General features: G+C 48.9%; 2 protein-coding genes across 2 annotated transcripts; one reads left to right on the top strand and one right to left on the bottom strand.

The window, feature by feature from the left end:
- Nucleotides 1-684: 684 nt before the first annotated feature.
- On the bottom strand, nt 685-2617 carry N7446_010514 (uncharacterized protein; the record flags this gene model as incomplete). Its single annotated transcript, XM_058519257.1, has 2 exons — nt 685-2370; nt 2438-2617. The coding sequence occupies 2 exons, from the start codon at nt 2615-2617 to the stop codon at nt 685-687; spliced, it is 1866 nt and encodes a 621-aa protein (XP_058368095.1).
- A 2646-nt stretch (nt 2618-5263) lies between these two features.
- On the top strand, nt 5264-6560 carry N7446_010513 (DUF3431 domain-containing protein). The gene is made up of 3 exons (XM_058519256.1): nt 5264-5750; nt 5811-6431; nt 6483-6560. Exons 1-3 carry the CDS (start codon nt 5500-5502, stop codon nt 6541-6543), a joined length of 933 nt encoding a protein of 310 aa, XP_058368094.1. The 5' UTR covers nt 5264-5499; the 3' UTR covers nt 6544-6560.
- Nucleotides 6561-22418: the final 15858 nt, after the last annotated feature.

Raw genomic sequence — 22418 nt, 5'->3', positions numbered from 1 at the left:
GAGCGCGAACTGGCAAACAGCACGGATATATCCTGTGACATGTCGATCCTCTGTACCGTTGTTCTCGATGTGATTAAGCACCCGGCGGGCTCCTTCTGCGATGTCTTCCATCGATTGAGGTGGGTCACCAGGCACCATGAATTTTGGTGTTCCGCTCCTTTCGGGGGGCAGTTTCTGTGCATTCGCACCATTCGAAACTGTCGCGGCCATCTTACTAATGTAATAGGTATCAGACGATAGTGCTTGAAGTTGCGACTAATCTTCGACGCTGCAGGTTCTCTGATTGGCGAACTATCTCAAGAAACTCTTTTTGCCAAGAAAGAGGCGTCTCTTCCTTGAAAATTGAGTACGTGATATTACTTTACTGGGACATTTTTCTTTCTGCCTGGCTTGTACTTACATGGCATAGTAACCGTGTAATGACCAGGGGCTGGAAGTGACTAGTGCTTTGGATGGATACTCAGGGTAGTTAGTGGTAATCTACCCACTCCTCAGCTCGCCCAAAGAGTAAAGTTGCAAGGCCGGGCGGTTCTCCCTCGTTTATGAAATGATTATATGTAGCGACGTACAGGCTCCTACTAGAATGATGACTAATTGACTCCGTATTGCTAACGTACATAAACCTCTTCACGAGATTGGAAGTTTTGAATGCAGTCACATGGGACCTAAAGAACTATAAACCCCTTACTCCACCTCCTTCCATATTCTCTCCAGCTGGGCAACCTCTACCATGTCACTGCCATTAACGGCGTTTATGCTCAGGCCTTGATTGAACTGTATCGCTCCCCTTGCACCAGCGGCAGTCGCATACCCATACCCTATATCGGAGTTCCCGTACCTGCTACAACTTGGCCCCTTTGTTAGGGCGACAAGATTGTCTGAAGCCTGCAGCGTGAGGCTATTCATCAGAAGGGCTTTTTTCTGGTCCATCCGCATCCGTATGATGGTCAGGATGACCTGGATCCGGGGAACAGTCCGCGCGTACACCGTAGCGCGGTGTTTCGCGAACTCCGTAAAATAGGTCATATCACCCTTCTCGCACGCTTCATTCCATAAGCCGCGCATGCGGTGGGAATAGAGATCGCAACATGCGTTAGAGAGGACGATGCCATGATGAGGGAGCTGAGCCGCCAGACTTGTACCTTTCGCGAACTCTTCCCAGCAGCTCTCACAGATGAGAAATTCATTACTCCCATACCACTTGCGGTCTTTGACAAGGTTGTACGTTGGACAGGGCGGCAGGACAGCGAATCGAACTGCAAAGTCCTGGAACCTCGAAAAGTCTCTTGTGCTTATTGCGTCGTCAAATTTCTTCAGGAACTCCTCTCGTCGGGGTGCTGACTCGTTGAAGATGCACATGCGTTTCTCGTTTGATGAGGATTGAGCCCGCACGAAGTATTTGCCGAATCCGAAGGGCTCGACTATTCCCGCATAGCACTGGGAACAGGCACCGACTTCCTCACCAGTGAGCCTGAGACCATACCAGAGACCCCGGTAGGCGCCATCTGCGGGGCAGGGAGGGCTGGCAAGGATTACCTTTGCAGCATTCCAGAATATATAGTAGTTCTTCTGCTGCATTGCTTTGATATAAGCTACCTTCGTCGAGAGGAGCGACATATCGCACACCCAAGTATTCCAGCGGCAGTTCTCAAAGTCCACGCGGATTGGCTCCCACTCTGATTCCATGAATGATGCAGCGAAATAGCGAAAGTAGCATGCGCCACAAATGGCCATATCATCGATGTACGGCTTCGGCCGATACCATTCCCGTTTCGATACGATTACTCCAGTCGTACCACCACAAGGAGCCATCGTCATCATGTGTGCCACAGTCGCAGCAAAGGCCCTCCAGTTATTTGTTTGACCGAGTTTCTGCATCGCTCGCCGTGAATACTCTGTCATGTCACAAACCCACAGCTCACCGGCTGGCGGAGCAATTGGATTCGGCTGGAAGAGATTCCCAAACGGTGTGGCAAGCGCAACATCCTCGTAACACGCAGCACAGATCGCGAAGTCATCAATATCATTGTTCTTAAGACGATACCACTGTCGCCCTCCGTCGGTAGTCAATGGCGTCGAGCTCTTACAATCCATAATATCAGCCCGGTGGTTCATGTATCCGCTGATGTATGCCCAGTCATTGTTGCGAAGGACCTGCGGCCATAACTGGAGCATGCGTGGGGTACTAAAGCGGCATCGACGGTCTGTATCAGGGGATTTCAGCTGTCGTTCGAATTTTGCCGTCCACTGGCTTGAACGAATGTACGAGGCAAAGCAATAAGAGCAGATCTCGAACGCGGGGGCGTCGGGTGTCGAGTACCAGTATGCGGTGGCATAGAGGATATTGTTTTCTGGGCAGTAGGTAATGACCTGGTATAATTGGTCAGTTTAGTGATTCGTTGCAAATGGCTCTAGATATTCATTGTGATTTACTGACGTCCGGGTCATCCAGAATGTTATTCCTCGGAGCGGGTGCTGTAGGTGTTTGGGCAGCGCCAGTGGGTTTGGATGCCAGAGGAAGCGGCGGGGCAACCGGGCGTCGAGTAATCGGAACAGGGGTGGTCGGATTTCGCGGAGGAAGGGGTGGTGGACGAGAATGTTGCCCCTGGAAATTCATCGTAACAACTGATTGCTGAGAGCTATGAAGAGGCACGTAAGAGTCTGGGAGATGGTTCCAGTGTTATAATCACACGACCTGTTGTTTGGAAAAGGCCACCGAAGTTGGGGCTGGGTGGCTCGCTAAAGAATACTTAATCCGTCTCTGTGGCAAAATGGGGCGCAACCAAGCGTCAGCCCAGACTCATTGAGCAGTTCCCATCCACCAGATGGCGCTCAGCGGATGCTGACACCTCACGCACCGGACACTTCAAGGCGTTGTAAATGAAAGGAGGATTGGTTGTTCTTGGCTTATGAAGAGGTATCAGGAGCAAATGCAACAACATCGGGAATCATTCCTGCTCGAACGATGTTGAATTGATTGAGCTTCCAACTACCATACATTTCTTTGCCTCACTGGGTAATTCTCAGTCCTACGAATCCAACAAAGTCATCTATGCCTGGGGATCGATCTTAACTTGTATCGATTCGGACGGGTGTCTACGTCTAATTTTACACGCCCAGGAAGTTGACTGGTGAGGTATTGTATCACAACGCCACCCTTGTTTCCCTGCCGCTGAAGGTTGTCGACGGGGCGCGATTAGAGCTCGCTAATATGCCACTGCGGTGGGAGTCACCAACTTGTCAATGAATCTGCCTCCGTCTCTGATGAAAAATAAGTCTAAAAATGTTGACAACCAGATGAGGCTATCTCTAAACCGAACAAGCATGAATTGTTCGCAGAATAGGCCGTGAACCTTTTGCGCCTAGAACTACACCATCACATAGAGACGTCTAATGCGTTTCCCCCACACCTGTCTCCTACGCGTATGCGTTCGTCTGTACGCCGCTACGAGGAAGCAATTGAGGTCACTAACAATCGAGCCGTATGTGCCTCTTGCGGAAGACTTCTCTACGTCTTGGATATCCCCGCGGTTGAGTTGGAGGATTCTAGACTGCGACTCCTGCACGATAAACTTGATCAGTGTTGCGAACAAGAAAACACCTGGAACATGCTAAACATGCCGCTCTTCGCTTTCCCAACAAACAACCCCGAAGTTTTCTGCAAAAGATCTTGTAAATGTGACGCTATGTTAAAACTACATTAGTACACTTTAAGATCTAACTCCTGTTGAGGAATGTTTGATCGCCAAATGCCACCCAGTTGTGATCGTGCTTAGGTTGCGTCTGGGAGGACACTTAGCACCTGTGAGCTACTGTGTAATACGGGGCTACTTCATTGCAATACTACAGGACTCCAAACCGCTCCTGCATATTCACCCGAGTCCTGACTTAATTTTGAATAATTTAATTAAGGTTCACTGGGCAGGGAAATATCTTCCGACTGATGCAGACTTGAGGCCATTGTTACTAATAGGAAAGCTTAAGGTGCTCGCTGCCCTCCAATATTTAGTTCAACGCAATAAGATCTATCAAGACATTGACATTAACCACCGTATGATAGCCAACTGGACTGATGACTTTATTCCATCTGAGTTGCGTGACAACATTTTTCATCTTGACAAGCCTGATCCGGGTGAGCGAGAGGGTAACACGTTCAGCTTGCGCACTGCTAACTACTATCTCTGATCAGTTTGAGCATCTCATATTGGACAACTGGTGAGTGTTATGCTCCTTGCGGAAACTGTAGGCGAGCTACGTTAACAATGAACTAGTCCTCGGAGAACACGAGTACGAGTGGGTCATAATAATAAGAAATATTTCACTGGAGCTGAAGGAATCAACAAGATATAACGGAGATGTTTCATTTTTGAGACAGTTGCACCAGCTTTGTATTTGTTCGTAACAGGAAGTTTTAGAAAAGCAAAACAATTGCGGGCGATGACTGGCGCTGGGTCTTAAAAGGCTACCAGCGCCGAAGTGTCCCATGAACGAAAATCCCTCCATCAGCGGGGCAAGCCACCATTGCGCTGGGATTCATCTCCAATCCCGCTTGTTTGACCTGCTTTGGGACTAATGCCTGAACTCTAGTATCCCGCCAAGTTTGCATGTTGAAAACGGATTGTGGCAAAGAATTCCAAATTCGCTCATGCTTTATATCGGCGAATTCTCATGTTGGACAAATGGAGGTGATCTAGCATTAATGAAATCCCCTGAGCAGATTTAACGGGAGGCCTGAAATGGTTGAGCAACGGATGAAATTATTGGGCCTTTTCAACCACGATTCTTCCATGTACTTTCTCCACAGCTCAACTGGTACGGCCAGCGTTTAAGCTTTGCGCTCCTGGTTACCACGGAAACATTATGTATCGGCCCGATAACTTTATCTTGTGGGGCAAATCGGACAGAAGAGGGGCAAAGACACTAGAGACTCTTCCCCGAACTGTATTATGACACATGTTAGTCTATTTTTGGTTTTAGCACCTTTCAGTGGGTGTACTGGTGCATTACGGTGGGGCACGAGCCCCCAGCGCCGAAGTAACTGGTTGGGTTTCACAAAGCACATAGTTGGATGTATGCGGCTCTGGGAGTGAAGCAAATTGACTTTTGTCCTCGGTCGTTCCGTCCAATGCCTGCTGCCCACCACCAGGCACGCGGCGCAACTCGGGCAGCGAAATTGTTCGATTCGTTGAGCCACGGCTGATCTTTCCACGAGGTTCCGGCCCTACAAAGGCTTCGAGAAAGCTTGTCAACTTTGCACTAGGAACGTTTGATTAAGTTTAGCCTTAGCCTCGCCCCTCCTCGAATTTGCCTTCGTCCGCCTTGCTATTTTGGGACTATTGACGCTCCTGTTTCGAAATATTGCTCTCCTTTCTCATATTGAAAAAGGGTTGCCCCTAAGGGAGCTAACCATCCGTGGCTTGAATGCGATTGTCTGCGCCTTGAATTTTACAACCACAGGCTTCCCTTTTTAAAGTCTCTGGTGTTCAAACTTTCTTCATCATGCGGGTTGGAATACGTCTCACAGTGATATGCGTCTCGTCTCTGCTTCTTTTCTCATTATGTCTCCTCAAGGCGCATCTTGAAGACCTCTGTAATCAATATCGCGCTGGCGCATACTTGGTTAATTGGTTAGATCGCAATGGCGCCGTTCCGAACCCGACATACGCCGACTCCGCCATGGGGGACAAGGTGATAGTGATGGCCAAGCTGGAAGAGGAGCATACCGAATGGGTAGAACAAGAACTGCCTGAGTGAGTGCCTGCGATCCCACCTCTACCCCGTAAACCAGCAATAATCCTGTATCTCACTAGCTGGCAACGCGCAATCTACATTGTCAATCCCTCCCGAGAAACACGATCTGACGCCAGCGCCCTGATAACACCATTCAACAAAGGCCACGAAGCAATGGCCTACCTAACCTACATAATCGACAACTACAACAACCTCCCCGCAACAATTGCCTTCCTCCACGCACACCGCTCAGGATTCCTAACGGCCTGGCACGTGGATGCGCCACTCCACGACAACGTCATCGCCATGCGCAATCTCCAACTCGACTTCGTCCAGCGAAACGGCTACGTCAACCTGCGCTGCAATTGGAATCCCGGCTGCAAGGGTGCCCACCGCTTCAACAAGCATGTCACCGATCAGATCTGGTGGGATGTTTTCGAAGGTACGAGCACACCTCCGTTGAACATGTCCTCGCCCTGGGAAATGGAATACGGTGGCCATGGATACATCCGAAAGCCTGATGAGATTGGCGCGGCATGTTGTGCGCAATTTGCCGTTTCGCGCGATCAGGTGCAGAAGCGGCCGCTGAATGACTATGTCAAGATCCGACAATGGATTCTTAAAACCAAATTGAACGATGCATCTTCGGGTAGGGTGATGGAGTTCTTGTGGCATATTATCTTTGGTATGGAGGGTGTATAGTAAGTTAAACTTACCCTATCTTTATTTGGGCATTTCCTAACGCTCCACAGTTGCCCCGATGAACAGCTATGCCAATGCGAGGTCTACGGGAGGTGTCAACCCCTTTCTTAAACCTGTGCATTTATCGCAGACCCAGCATCGTGACTAGTGCTGCTGTTGTACATATCCTGGGAAACGCGTCTGATATATTTTGTCGCACGGCTTGTACATGCCCCTTTTCGATGTGCATTTGCTAGTTTGTGATTTCCGGAGTGGTTGGCAGGGTCTGTTACGTTCAACCGAAATGTGCGCCGTTGCAACTGTCTCCACATTGTCGGAAAGTTCTCGGGGTAAGAAACATGCGTGCGGATGAAAGGATCGCAACTTGTGTGCATCTAGAGCGGCTGCAGGTTCAAACTCTCCAGGCTTAGTTAGCGACTTGAAATATTTGATGCACACCTCGCTGAAGTTGTTAATGGTGGAGGACTGTCACTTATAAGCTAGCCTTGAGCAGACTCACTTGAAATTGCTATCATCAGGGGATTCGCAAATAATGGATTTTTACTGTCGCCCGTGTCCAGAAACATGACAAGTCACAGGCATCTTCTGGTGCGTGCAGTAATTTGACTGGTCAGAATAACATTCCAAGCGCAGTTGAAAAATCTTTGCACCTCCAATTTGCCTGAGAAAAAATGGTGGAACAAATAGACTTTTTCGGAGTCAGTGTAAGAACAAAGTGTGAATGAACATGACCGTGGATGAGATCAAAAAAGAGGGCTAATCAGCTTCCGCCCATTGTTGCAGATATCTGCTGACCATCCCAGGAGAGCGGTATAGCGGCTGGGGGCTTATTATCGCTGCATTGACCAACAACAAGAGAGGGAAGGAAAAACAGTACCACAGGATAAGTATCTACTGCACATATCGTGCATCGTAACTCCTGTGGTCGAATTTTCATGCCTCGAAGTTTGGCGGTGCTTGACGGTTCGACCGCTTTCCCGTTCCTGATAAGCAGACCTGGTCTTCGCTACAGCGAAGGAAGACCATGACTGTGACGAATTATGTGAAACCAAATCTGGGGACCAGAAAAGCCCAATCGGTTACTTCTTTTTATGCCGAACGTACTAAAGAGGATGACCAGGGTTTGTCAAAGAAGCAGGCAGTGTAGTATTGCGTGTAGTGACTTGCGGGAGTAGCTGTCTGGGAAAGGGAGTTCAGCGATGTCTCCTTTGAATCAGTCAAACTAGCACAGTGGACTCGACCATACATGTATTGTCTGCAAAGGTGCACTTTTGACCTGGAGGGAGATATAAAAATGACTTCCTACAGGCAGTATTCTGGCCCCCAGCTTGCTCTTTATTTATATCACATCCACATTTCATCCAAACGCTGAAAGTATGCGCCTTATCTTGCCTCTTATCCTTGGAATAGCCACATCAGCTTCTGCTCTGTGGTCAGTTACCTACCACACCGCAAGCGACTGTTCAGGGCCGGGAAAAGAGTTTGGAGGCTTCGAAGCTGGGTCTCAGAATCTAGAAACCGGCACGGAGACGGTAATGGTCTCTACCAACAGCGGTAACAACATTACCTTGAGCATGGATATCAACTGCAACACTCCTTACGAGGATACCATTCCGAGAGAAGTAGCCGAACGCTGTGTCAATGCCACTATCCGTTCCTTTCTATCTTTTTGATCGTAAGTGGCGTAGTACTTTCTTCACCACATACAAAATCTGCAAACTAACACTGCAAGGCCCATTACAGTAAAGCCACCAAACCACGCCGAAGAGGGTGGAAAGCTCTCAGTCTGGAGGACAAGTTGGGCTTCTAGAATCGGCTTGTCTCTTACTATAGGTATATGGCAGATCTTAATTACATGTATCCAGACCCCATTGTTTCTTTTTCATTTAAGATCAACGCAGCTACCTCCATCAAGAGGCCAAGTACAGTCGCGCTCGGAACCAGGTTCATCATTTTGTTCGTTTCTTGTATTTACGCTCACGGTCATGTCTGAGAACTTATTGAGGGGTTGGTTGCCCTATTGTGGGTCACAATGATCAGTGGGATAGCTTTTCGACTACAAATTGTCTGCCTTTTTCCTTTCTTCTCGATGGCCCCCTCTTCTCAAAGCGCGCTAGGCCGGGCCATATCATCAGATACGACCTTGCCACTCTCTCACGATGCACTTTGTCCTTCTTTTATGTTGGGCCTGGCGTAACTAGCCAACGCTACCTACATCCCCTACTTGACCAAGGCCAATACGACTAACATTGCTACTCGTGATGTTAAGGGATATCGTTCCATGGCGTACTTTGTGAACTGGGTATGAGTTTGAACCATATTTACTCCACCACTAAATTAAACTAACTTATTACCGTCAGGGCATCTACGCTCGCAACTTCCAACCTCAGGATATCCCTGTCGAGAAACTAACCCATGTTCTCTACGCATTTGCCAATGCCCGAACCTCTGGTGAGGTGGTCCTGTCGGATACTTGGTCGGCCACCGACAAGCACTACTCCCCTGATTCATGGGCTGATACCGGGAATAATGTCTATGGTTGTGTCAAGGAGCTTTTCCTACTCAAGAAGAAGAATCGAAACCTAAGGTTCTTTTGTCGATTAGAGGCTGGACGTATTCTTCCAACCACAGAACTGCCTTTGAAACTGAGGGGGGACGCCAGAAGTTTGCTGACAGTTCTGTCGAGCTGCTGAAGGACTTGGGCTTTGACGGTATCGATGTTGATTTTGAAGTAAGTTTGCTAATTCGTCGACAGTGTTTGATGCTGATATCGGATAGTATCCTGCCAATTACAACGAAGCGGACCAATTTGTTGATGCCCTACGCCGTCTTCGTGAAGTATTTCAAGCTTCTCTTATTGATGACTCTGCTAAGACTATATTTTTCAGGCCTTGGATTTGTACAGCTCTGCCAACGCAGACGGTTATCATTTCTTGCTCACCACTGCGTCACCTGCTGGTACGTGTCGTTTCTTTCAAATATTTTAGTTATGCCAACCCAAACTCTAGGCCCTGCCAACTACGAGTGGGAGCATCTTGCCCAGGTGAATTAGTACCTTGACTTCTGGAACTTGATGGCCTACGATTATACCAGAAGTCGGGACACCGTTGCCGGCCATGATGCCAACCTCCACGCATCCAACAGCAACATAGCCAGAACTCCATTCAACACCACCCAAGCGATCAACTATTACACCTGCACGGATTGGCCTCTTACAAGATTGTCCTAGGTATGCCTCTGTACGGCCGAGCTTTCACCGACACCAACTTACTATTCGAACAGTATGACTCACTGATGTCTCAACTATCTCGGGCCAGAGCCAAATATTGGGAGAGAAATCAAGGATTGTTTCCCATACATCGTGATTTTGGTCGGCTCAATATTCACCTTGAAAAGCTATTGCTATTGTCTTGAAACCGAAGCGAGGGTCGGCTTTTAGCCGTTACATTACCGCCCATCTGGGTGTGTGCATAATTCACCCTTTACCCGACTCAAAATTGCCAAACCTGCATTGTAAAAGCCTTTGTAACGTTGTCCAGTCTCAGTTGTGTCACTTTGTTCTACGCAGCGGGGTCTCGCTTTTATGTTGGGCGGTATGAAAATACATGGTCTATCCTCCTGCAGCGGAACGTGAAAATAAAGTTGGAACTACATCGTCGTGGTTAAGGTCTTCAACAGACATTTGGCGTTGACAGTAGTGATTACGGACCTCTATAGTCCGTGAGAGAACAAATAAATCGCACAGAGTTACGTTTTGCCATCCTGACCAAGGAAGATGTATACGTGACAGTGAAGGCTTACTTCAGGACACACTGTTCTCATTTAATTGTTTCTGCGCGTTCAATTTAATACCGTGCGTGCTGCCATCTTTGGGGCCAATCACCGTTCACCTGTAGCTTAAAGCGGAGGCGAGTCGCGTTTATCTCCAACGAGAATTTGGATCTAATTTGAATCTCAAGATACATGGCCACGGTTTCTCCTACTTTTCCAGCATCTTCCAGACTTTTAACCAGTTATTTTGAGGCAAAGTGCAAGGTAACCGAATATTCGAACTCTCGTCAGATTGGCATTCTGTACTGACCACTGGAGCTGTCAACGCTAGTGTCACGTGTCCGCCTGCGTGCCTGGTAGGCAATAGAAAGAGATTCAGTAAAAATAGTTCAAAAAAGATACGGTGAGCAAAGATAGGCCAGTAACACAGCGATGGTGAAACAGTGCACGTTTAACAACGCGCGATTAACAATGTTCACAACAGACGGTAAATGGTGAAGGGTGAACGGCCAACTGCAAATGATCCACAAACAGTCAGCAATAAATGGTAAAGAGCAAACGGTTAAGAACAAACGTTTAAGAACAAACGGTTTTAGGAGGCCACTAAACTAAGTTCCAAGGAACTTCGAGCTTATATATATTTGACTATATATCAAGGTTTAAGCTCTGTCCTTTACCCATTTTTTGATCACTTAAACCTTCGATCTACTCTTATAGGCCTTACGGCTGCATCCAATAAGATCACTTTGCGGATACTAACTTCCGTTCCTTTGTGACTGGTCGTTTCAGGGCATCAGCGTGCGGAGCTTGTGGAGCGCGCGTCACCAGTCTTCCTTCTCGTGTTCGCTCGCCTCTTTTTGTCTCTCTGCTTTCTGATCATCGTGCTTTGCATGCTTTGCCAGGATCATCCTTGTATGTTATGCCGTATACCCTTTCTGTCCGCTATCACAATAATCTGCCAGTGCTGCTTCCTCGACATTCAGACTGTCTGCTGCTCTCTTCTTGCTATTCGCCTGTCATTCCGCCTCGCCTGCGTAGCCCTAATCTACACCAATACTTTCGCGTGCCTCCAGCACTTTCTTTTATTTCTATGCTTTTATTGTACAATTTTGGGCCTTTCACGTTCACTGCTGCCTTTCGATAATTTCCGTATCCAAATATGTTACTCGTTTTACTATCTGTGCTCTGTAAATATTACCGCCACGTCTTTGTTAATCTTCATTTTCATATGCCCTGATGCCCTGCCTGCCATACACGGCAAGTTTACCTAACCCCTCCTATACAATTCTCTCCTTCCATTCCTGACTCGCTCCGCTCTTATGGCGTTATCTTTGGAGCATAGCTCTCAATGCTCCTCATGCAAACGACCTTGGCAGCCGCTGCTATATAAAACGTGCGACGCCTGCCGCCAGAGGGCCATCATCACTGGCGCCGTCGTCATCCACTTGCAGTCGCTGAGGCACCGGGCTCCACGTCTATACAATCTATCGGACATTCTGTTGGTCTAGCCTCCTCTTCTCAGCGTGCTCTCTGCTCTCAATGCTATCGCCCGTGGCAATCTCCGCGGTATAAAACGTGCGATACCTGTCGCCAGAGTTGTCGCCAGAAATATCGCGGTCTCTTGATATCCGCTACCGCCACCGAAATGGTCTCTCCAGGGCATTCTGATACTGCGAGAGACGGATTTCCCGGGTCTGTTTCATCAGGCGCGAACGTGACACGCCGCCTTCACCCGCTTCCACAACCCCGTGCGAAAAGGCAAGGACCTTAGACCCACAAGCACCCAATGACAGTTTGGATAAGGCACTTGGCTTTTTGCATAATGAATACGAATGTCATGCAGCCGCTACTCAATCTTTCCCGCCAGAAATAACACCTTCTGTCATACGAAAGTCGATTTCCAGTTATGAAGAAATGACCTCAAATGCTTCGAAAAGATCGGTGTGTGCTTCTTGCGGTAAGCTCGTACCAGATGCTGATGTTGTTCCTGTTGATGATGGTGATCCTTTGCTCTTACCTCTCGGGAGTGCTCTCGATCGCTGTGGCCAGCGTGAGCGCACCTAGAATGTGTGCTTATCCTGCCACAAAGCCCTTATTCGAGGGGTTACCCCTAAGTTCTCTGCAAAGAATCTCGTCAACGTGACTCTCTGCCAGGACTATCCGTCTGTACTAGACGACCTTACTCTGACTGAGGAGTGCGTCATTGCAAGGTGCCACCCTCTGGGAGTCATTGTAAAATTGCGTCCAGGGGGCCGGCGATCTTCTATCAGCCATCGTGCGCTGCGAGGTCATTTTATTGTCATTCCACAGGACCCGGGTCCGCTGCTTCAAATTCTGCCAAGCCGACAGTTGAGATTGGATAGCCTGATCAAGGTTTTCTGGTTAGGTGATCGACCACCAACGTATGAGGACCTAAGTCCATTTCTTGTTATACGTAGAGTCAAAGTTCTCGCTGCGTTGCAATATCTCGTCCGACACAATCATCTGTATCAGACATTGGCCATTAATCAATCGATGATAGACAATTGGAGTGATGAGTTCATTCCACCGGAGCTGCAGGATAATATTATCCGCCTTGACAAGTCCGACCATCAGGAACGTGAAGGGTACACGGTTGACCTAGCACAGGGTAACTACGAGAATGATCTCCAAGCAGCACAAAATGAAAGTGTTGATTCCAACGACTGTGGCCTCTTCCTGACTGGTTCCGTTTCTACTGACATCAATGGAGAGCGCCAGAACTCTGACTTGCGCATGTTGCACACCTTACTTAATGTGGTTGGCAGCAGATCCAATCCATCCGAACAAGATTTGGAAAGACCCAATCCTGTACAGGAATGCCCTACAGCCGGTCAAAGAATCCCGGTAGTCTCTTACAGGACTCATGGCCAAGTTGCATTAATGAATCATTGGTCAGATCCTTCTTATTTTACTGCTGCTTTTCCCACCTTATTTCCAATGGGAGTCGGAGGCCACCTAGACGAGCGCAATATCCCAGTGTCCCTGAGTGCTTTTGCTGAATGGGCTTTGGGGCACCACAGCAGAAGGTAAACGAATGATATGAAGTATCGTTCGTCCTCGCTGGCGCCTATAGGTTCGCCCGCCACAAAACCTTCATGTACCTATTATTTGATATCTTGCAGCTCCGAAGATCGTCAGTTGGCAACGCCTTTCTAGTAAAACGACGATATTGGAGATCGGCCGCACACGACATCGCTTCTTTGACAGTGGCCCAACTTCAAAACGCCGCCCAAGAAATAAAGGCTTATCAGACCGTCGAAGACCCTGTCATTCGACGGCTTCAACAACACATTGTAACAATTGGCATGCATGTTCCCGGATCATTCTCGCAGAAGCTGAGGATGCGGTCTGAGATTCGGGGGTTAATTGTCTGATATGGAATGCCCGCCTTTTGGATCACAATTAACCCCTCGGACTTGCGAAATCCTCTAGTTCTCATTCTTGCTGGTGTGAATGCCCCGGGAGATAACGTCAGCGCTGCAAATGCCGCGATCCGTGACGCTGTAGCTACCTCCAACCCGGTGGCTGTTGCTGATTTCTTTCATTGTGTCTGCCAAGCGATCCTGCGCGGCCTCCTGGCCACTAACTGCGACCACGTCGGAGTCCTTGGAAATCTTTCGAATCATTATGGGGTTGTGGAAACCAATGGTCGAGGGATGCTACATATGCATGCGCTCCTCTGGGTCAGAGGCAACCTTGCCTTTACCTCTTTACGGGACCGCCTTCTCAAAGATAGCGAGTTCGCTGCTCGTATGATTCGCTAGCTTGAGGCGACCATCGTGGAAGGCATCGATGAGGACGTTCCATATAATTCAGAGGTAAGCCTTCCTAGCACGCCACCTTCTGCCAAAGAGCGAGAAAGCGACGCCGAGTTCTTTCTGGGCTTGTCGTACGACAGCAACGCTGTGGCGCGCAGAACACAGATGCATTCCAGACATCATCTTTCGACCTGCTTCAAATACCGACAACGAGGCTCAGGTAAAGAGACTTGTCGTTTCGGCATGCCCCGTGATCTGGTTCCCGTCTCCAAAGTGGACGAGTTTGGCTTGATTCACCTCGCTCGAAATCATGCGTGGACTAACCCCTGGAACCCCGCCATTGCTAGCTGCATTCGTTCTAATCATGATGTCTCTTGGATTCCCACAGTCTCCAAATCCTTGTCTCTGGTTTACTACATCACCAATTATGCCACAAAAGACGACGTCTCCCCGTGGCAGATGGTGGCAAAAGCTGCCTTATTGAAACAGCGCATTGAAAGGGCAGAGACTGCTGAATTGCCAACCAGAACCGACCTGAGACTTCGAGAGAAGGGCTTAGACAATTTTGCGCTACGCTGCTTCAATACCCTCTCACACGATCGGGAAGTCAGTGGCGTCCAGGTGGCAAGTACCTTGCTCAACCTGCCAACTCACTACATGGTCAGCTATAACTTCATCCGCATCAATCTGTGGTGGCTAAGGCGATATCTACGTGACCTCATCGAACCTGTCAGCATTGACGTCGGCGAATCTTCTGACCCTATAGCTGAAGAACCATGCACCTATGAAGCCGGCGCCACTGCCCCTGTCAGCGTCTTTGACAACTATAAATTGCGTGGGCAGCAGCTTGCGTGTCTGACACTCTTCGAGTACTGTATACTAGTACGGATTACGAATGTACGAGATGCGATCGCAGACGATGTTGACTTTGACCCGTCACACCCTCAAAGCAATACCCATGTGCAACGTCTGGCTCGCACCTCATCTCAGATCGCCACCGTCACCTTTAACGGACAGATAACTGAATTGCAAGCCTCATAGGACGCCGTTCCCGGGGGCCATTGCAAGACGGCCGCAAACATGAATGACTTGGCGGAGATCTTACTGGGGTTATTCGTTCCCTGGTGCCAGGTGCCAGCGCTTTTTCAAAAGCACGCCAATGCTGTGCCGACGAAACGCGACGCTTGCTCCCGAATATGGAAAACTGTAGAGCCAACCCTCGTGTCGCATCTCCGAACGTTTGCTGCAAGTGTTGAACTCCTGCGTAAGTCCAGAGAAGACAGTTACGCTGACGCAAAGCTTCGACAAGCACCCATCCCAGTTGATAGCTTATTCGACCGCGATATTGATGAGCTCGAAATCGACAATGTTGATTCTGATTCTGACGACTCTTTTATGAATCTGGATGATTGTGTTAGCATCGAGACTCTAATCGCGGCCTATCACTCCATCGCTAAGTGTTGGGACCGCGAAACGCTCGTCGCTGCGCGACGCATCCCTTCATTGGTAAGCGCGATAAATCAGAATCGAGGATCACCACTGCAAAACCTTCTGCCGCTCAACCTCTTTGATAATCTTGCGTATAGGTCTTCTGGCCTTAGCTTCTTCCCGCGATCCACGTTGCTGCAATGGGAGACTCATCTCAAGGAACTTTCCAAGGTTGTTGAACATGGCCATGCGCAAGATGCTGTCATGGGACCGGCTTACGAGCTGGATGACTTCAATTTGAACATCGTTGATAGCGTGTTGGAGCCATCCTTAGTGGTCCGGAAGCGATCGCTACCCTGCCTGATCATCGGTCCTCCGTTGACGGCATTAACACGCCTATCTCTCTAACTTCACTTGTTTGTGCAAGTATTCCCTTGAATACCAAACAGCGACTGGTCGTCGAGAAAGTGTTGGGAGAAGCACTGAGCTGGGAGGATCATCCTTACGATGCTTCCCAACGAGCTCAGACGCTTCTCTATATTGGAGGCGAAGGAGGCGTTGGTAAAAGTCAAATCATCAAAGGCATAATAGCCGGGATGGATCTCATCCGCCGCAAAGAAGAGGTGATTCTCATGGCTCCCACTGGCGCCGCAGCCGACAATATCGGCGGCAACACGTTCCATACGTCTCTTGTCATTTCTATTACTCGCTCTCAAGGCCGTGCGATGGCTGCTCGCGTGCAAAAGCTCTGGTCCCGGAAGACCATTATGATCATCGACGAAATCATATTAGACGAGCAAATGCGGCAGTCCGGGGATCCATCATTTCGGAGCCTCCTCCATCGCGCTAGGATATCGGCATTGACGGAAGAGGACCTGCACCTGCTTAACTCTAGCGTCATCACTTCCTTGGGAGCCCCTCGCCTGGACGCCACCGCAACGGTAGTAAAGCTGAATTCTCTTCGACACCAGGTCAACCGTATTCGAATGGAACATTTTGCTAGGACTCACTGTCAAAAGATCTATGCCTTCCCTGCCTATCATACGCGAACTAAGTCCACTGGTCCAGTCAACCTTCGCTTACGTGTCGACGACTTGCTCCGGCAACCAGATCAGGGTACCAGGATCCCGTTCCCGGGAATGTTTCTTTACACCCCTAATATGCCTTCTGTTATATTGACAAATATTTGCACCCGGCTAGGACTGGTCAATGGGGCGACTGGAACCGCCGTCGGTATTGTGGTCGACCCAGCTGGTTAGTTGTCCTCCTTCACGCGTAGACGACAAACTCAATATTAAAGTATCTCAGCTGAGTTCTATGAGATTGACGATTTGTGTATCCTTTGTACCAAGCCTCCCGCGTGTGTTTTGTTCAAACAGAACAAGTCAAATGCCGCTGCGTTCGAAGGTCTTGCGCCTGCTATCGTTCCTGTCTTCCCCTTAGAGAGGTCGATCACTGTGAAATGCTATTCTGTCCGCAGGAAACAAGTTCCCATGTGCCCGGCATTCTGCCTCACTGATTATAAAGTGCAAGGTTCTACGCTTGACTCTGCGATTCTAGATCTGAAGGATGACCCGACCATACGTGGTCGAGACCGTCACCAAAAGTTCTGCTCGACGTACGTACAATTATCCCGATTGCGAACGCGCGAAGGGCTTCATCTTCTGCAGAAAATCGAGATGAAGGACCTCCAGTTTGAACCTGATCCCCGGATACTCGCGGAAATGCAGAGACTTCAGGAGCTGCAAAGAATGACGTTGGACGAATGGGAGCATCCGTGTTAGGGTTCCTACATAATGTAGCTACCCAACGACATCATGATTCTCGCCGAAAGATTGTTCTCTCTACACCTAACCAGACTCAATCCTTCCATATAAACACGGAAATACTCCTCTCACCTTTAAAAAACACTCGATGACTGGTATACAGATTCTGCTACACCACTAACATTTCCGACAGTTGTGATGGTATGAACAAACGCCTTGGCATTCCTACGTGAGCGGGATGATTACTCCAAGCATATATTGGTCCAAGTGCATGTAAATGCTAGCCAGGAGTGGAGGGTGCATTAAACTGCTAATGATAGGCACCAATCGGCACTTTGTTATCTAACACCTCTACGAATCATTCATCTCCACGACCTTTATACATATAGTGGCTAGCAGAAAACCTAAAATCATCCACTAAATTTTTTGATGGGACCAGCGGTGAGATCCATTCGGACATGTCATATGTTGGTTCGTATCTATGACAGGGATCTTGTTCCATAGTTCGCCGTGAGCTTACCAACAAGCGTCCCTCTTAGCTGCTCTCATTTCACCCGTCAATCATTCTACAGCTCTTACAAAATATTTCAGTTACCTTTTCCATCTAGATCTGATGTACTCCAGATAACATTATGCCTTCAAATTCAACTTGTCCGGCTATTATTCATGTTCGAGACTTCGTCGAGCATGTCGAACCGGACCCTACACGTCCCGGTAAAGGGCTTTCGATGCAACTCCGTATATCGCTGAACATACCACTAAAGGATATTCAATCAGAGGATGTTGAACAGGAGGAAATTCCTACCCTGGTTAGATATTTTGATGAGGGTAACCAGTCCGACCATTACAAGCCAAACACCTTTATATATTCCTCGGGATCGTTCCTGACTATCTCATCCGAGGACGAGGAATTTCATATTATCATCCACGCTCACACTTTGAACCGGTAAGTTTACCTCATATCTTACAGAACTTGGCTAACACAATGTAGTCATCCAGGTAATGAAGAAGATACCGAAAAATATTTCATGCACTGTCCCGAAGCTGCTCAGCCCACAGTGGCGTTGCTCGGTGTTGTTCTTGGACGCGGTGGTCAACTAAACAGCGGGTCAACTTTTCTTCACTACCGTCTCCAAACTACGGTTTACAACAGCTCCGCTCGAACCTATCACACCTTCCCAGTCACCGCGTACTTCAAAAATGGTCAGCGGTGGGTGAACTTCCCACCACTGATCGCAAATTCCTATGTTTTCTTAACAGGTCGAATTTTTGGCCTCACAAAAGAACATCGCCAATTAGCTGTGGTCACGGATGATATACATTTTCTCCCAAAGCCAAATCTTTATTTACCCGCTACGCCTTCCTCGACCGGTAAACGGAAGCGTGTTGACCGTTGGTCCCAAAGGGCTGGCCCTCAGACCCCGACTAGATCGGCGACGAGTTCGCGGACTGATCCACTCCCAATCACCTATCCGGGACTGCATTCCCCGGAAGTGGACGCTCTTGATAACGAGGACGAAGAAACCACTCAAATTACATGGCCAGAAACCGCCGACGAAAACGAACCCTCGCCAGAGGCTAGCACACCACCTCCTGAGAGGCGTTCTCGAAGACGACGTAAAACATCATACACCGATATACTTGCACTATCGAAATCCAATACAATGGCTGATTAGCACATTCCTGGTTATTCTGTTTTCTAGGGTGTTGCGGCTATTAGTCATACTACATGTCTTCCCATTGGTCAACGCTCCTTTGCATTGTCAAATATCACTCAAAACAAAACCTCCCATTTTCCGGATTTTCTCGTCCATGCCCTTCAATTACATCGTTTCAGGGCCACAGCGTGCGCAGCGCGTGTCACCAGTCCTCAGCACAGGGGGAGAGTTGGATCCCAGGTCGCGTGATGTATATAGATCTATAGGAGTGTCTGCCTGTTAGGCAGACACTCGGCAGACACTCCGTTAGGCAGCAGGGAGATGAGCTGCTGCTACTACAAATAGCTGGATCTCTCAATATAGATCAATTATCACACTTGTACCTCAATCCAGGGTTCAACTTTTCATTACGAGGGATCAGGGTAAATGATATCAACCAACCAACCAACCGACCGTAGTAATAAGGTCCCAGTAGCAGATGAAAGAGGGACGACCTGTGGAGGACAGTCGACGTGGTGGTTGATATTATTGGGATGAAGCGGAGTGGATCATACGGGACCTCATGAGATGGATAAGAGGTCTAAGTTGCTAAAAGGGCCTCTAACTGGCAAATTGGATGGGCTCAAATACATCACTAGTCTTGGCGGGGGATAACCAGTATCTCCTGCCTCCAGGAGTCCACCTATACTGCTGCATTTCGACAGCAATACAGGCCTTCACGTGACACAGGTGATCAATATCCAGCTCCGCCCCGTGGTAACCCACTAACTTCAACTGGCCGTTTTGCTGCTGAGCTAGCTGTACGCCCGGAGCAGGCAGTTCTTGCGTCTTCTGTAGCCATTGTAGATAGAGGCCGAGGATCTCATGTCGTTTGCTGAATGGGCATTTGGCCCCGACGGACTGCCTGCTCTGCAGGTCCTCGCGTTTGGGGACTTTTCCCATGGTGATCGATACCGGAGTCAGCACTTTCTAATGCGTCGTGTCTATCCCTCATGGGGTGGCAAGGAGCTTGCCGGCCTTGCATACGACGATACGATTCGGCTGCCCTTTCGTTCGGCAGATATGAGTGACTTTTCGATTTGGGATGGTGCTATGGTGGACAGGGCTCGTTTTCTGTCCGCATGCCCAGGAGGCGGGCTGATGGAGTCACCGTACGAGTTGTAGGTCTGCATTGTGGTTCTTCCGTATGGTTCGCGGCGGACTGCTACGCGAAGCAACGCGTCCCATGATGAATTTGGGCAGAAGAAGCAGTTGCTTATGGTCATGATTTGCCTTACTCGTGCTGATACTTAAAAGATATATCTTTTGCTTCTCTTGATCTTAGTGTACAGTAGTTCACTGTAGGCAAATATGTATGAAGTCGTAAGACCTCTCTTGGCGGTATCCAAGCATGTCCAACAGATACAGAACTCATAATTCACCAAAGCAATCCGCAAATCGAAACTCCACCATTCTGACTTACCCCTTTTTGTGACTGTCTCTATCTCCGGTCGAAGTGCTAACCGGTTTCTGCGCGCACCCGCGGTTTCTTGCTGGGCCCCATTTATATGGACGTGGCCGGTCGTAATCGACCGGCAGTACAAGGCTATTTACCCCTAGCAAGACATGGTCTTATTGAGTCTGGCGGTGAATGAGGACATTTCATTGCGGGCGTGTTTATCGTGATAGTCCTTTGCCCCGATCGGGGATAGTGGATAGTGGATAGCATTCAAGTCATGCGCCACGGTCGTAAAATATACACACACACTACTTCCTTTAAGGGTAAGAGACCTCAGCGGATTAGCAATATCCTCAGAGTGGTTGTGTCTCTCCACTAAGCCATGAGACTACATCGCTTCTCACTTGGAACGTTACGTCAGGTATCATCTCCTGCTATTCTGGAGCCTGATCATCCTCTCTCATACTGTATTTGCTTGAATTTGTGCTGGGTATTTATGACAAGGAGGTGAGAAGCTCCACCATTGCTTCACTTCCATACCGAGCTGCCCATAATAGTGGTGTCCGATCATTATTGTCCATTGAGTCCACCTCCACATCATCTCGCACAACCAGTAGCTTCACCACCGCTTCACGTCCACCCCAAGCTGCGTACGATAGCGGTGTCCGACCCTCATTATCATTCGAGTCCGCCTCCACATCGTCTCGCTCCAGAAGCAGCTTCACCACCGCTTCATGTCCACCCCCAGCTGCAAATGATAGTGGTGTCCGGCCATCATTATCCTTCGAGTCCGCCTCCACATCGTCTCGCTCCAGAAGCAGCTTCACCACCGCTTCACGTCCATTCAAAGCAGCACACAACAGTGGTGTTTGACCGTACTTATCCTTCGAGTCCGCGTCAATATCATCTCGGCCCAGAAGCAGCTTCACCACCGCATCCCGTCCGCACTCAGCTGCCCGTAATAGTAGTGTCCGGCCATTATTATCCTTCGAGTCCGTCTCCACATCGTCTCGCTCCAGAAGCAGCTTCACCACCGCTTCATATCCATTCAAAGCAGCACACGACAGTGGTGTCTGACCGTACTTATCCTTCGAGTCCGCCTCCACATCGTCTCGCTCCAGAAGCAGCTTCACCACCGCTTCACGTCTATACAGAGCTGTAAGAGACAGTGGGGTCTGACCGTTCTTGTTCTTCGGGTCCACTTGAGTACTGCTTTTCGCTAATAGCAGCTCTTTCAGTCTGCCCTCAGCTTCTTCTGCGAGAAGGTGCAAGATTGTATTACCTTCTTCATCCTGAATAGAAGTGTGTCGGAACGTCAAGACTCGGGCGAGGTCAGGAACGGCGCGTAAGAGTGATAATTGGTCACAAGGGTTGAGATTCTCCGCCATGAGGAGAATGATCTCTCTCGGGAGATAAGCACGATCTTTTAGCGTTCTCATCGTCTAGCGCATGAGAGATACAGAAAGATAATAAAAACCCACAGCAGTCTGGTCTTCTTCTTGCCACGCTTAGAGACGTCGTTAGCCTTGAGCGCTGTTTGGGGAAGAATGTGGTTGTCAGCAGAGGTTCGGGCATCCCGTTTTGTTATATAGTTGTATTCCTGCTCATCCCAGATATCTCCTCCATTACACTTTCTCGGGATCACAGATACGGAGAAACTTGGGGGTGATAACGTACTTAGGGGCGGGCTCTGCTTGAACTTGTCAGGCTTGTCAGAGTCCTCCAAAGCAAAGCGAGAGTGGGTGTGAAACGCCAGCAGCGGACCTTGCCTTTTCCTAGTGCAAAGTTGACAAGCTTTCTCGAAGCTTTTGTAGGGCTGGAACCTTGTGGAAAGATCACCCGTGGCTCAACGAATCGAACAATCTCGCTGCCCGAGTTGCGACGCATGCCTGGTGGTGGGCCAGCAGGCATTGGACAGAGCGGCCGAGGACAAAAGTCCAATTTGCTTCACTCCTGGAGCCGCATACATCCAATTATGTGCTTCGTGGAACCCATCGAGTTACTTCAGCGCTGCGGGCTCGCGCCCACCGTATTGCACCAGTACACCCACTGAAAGGTGCTAAAACCTAAAATAGATTAACATGTATCATAATAGAGTTCGGGGAAGAGTCTCTAGCGTCAACGCCCCTCATCTGTCCGATTTGCC

The sequence above is a fragment of the Penicillium canescens genome (assembly GCF_028828765.1).
Source record: "Penicillium canescens strain IBT 15451 chromosome Unknown utg000007l_segment0_segment0, whole genome shotgun sequence".
NCBI lineage: Eukaryota > Fungi > Ascomycota > Eurotiomycetes > Eurotiales > Aspergillaceae > Penicillium > Penicillium canescens.
Note: the sequence above shows the minus strand (reverse complement) of the source record. Positions and strands in the feature narration are given on the sequence as shown.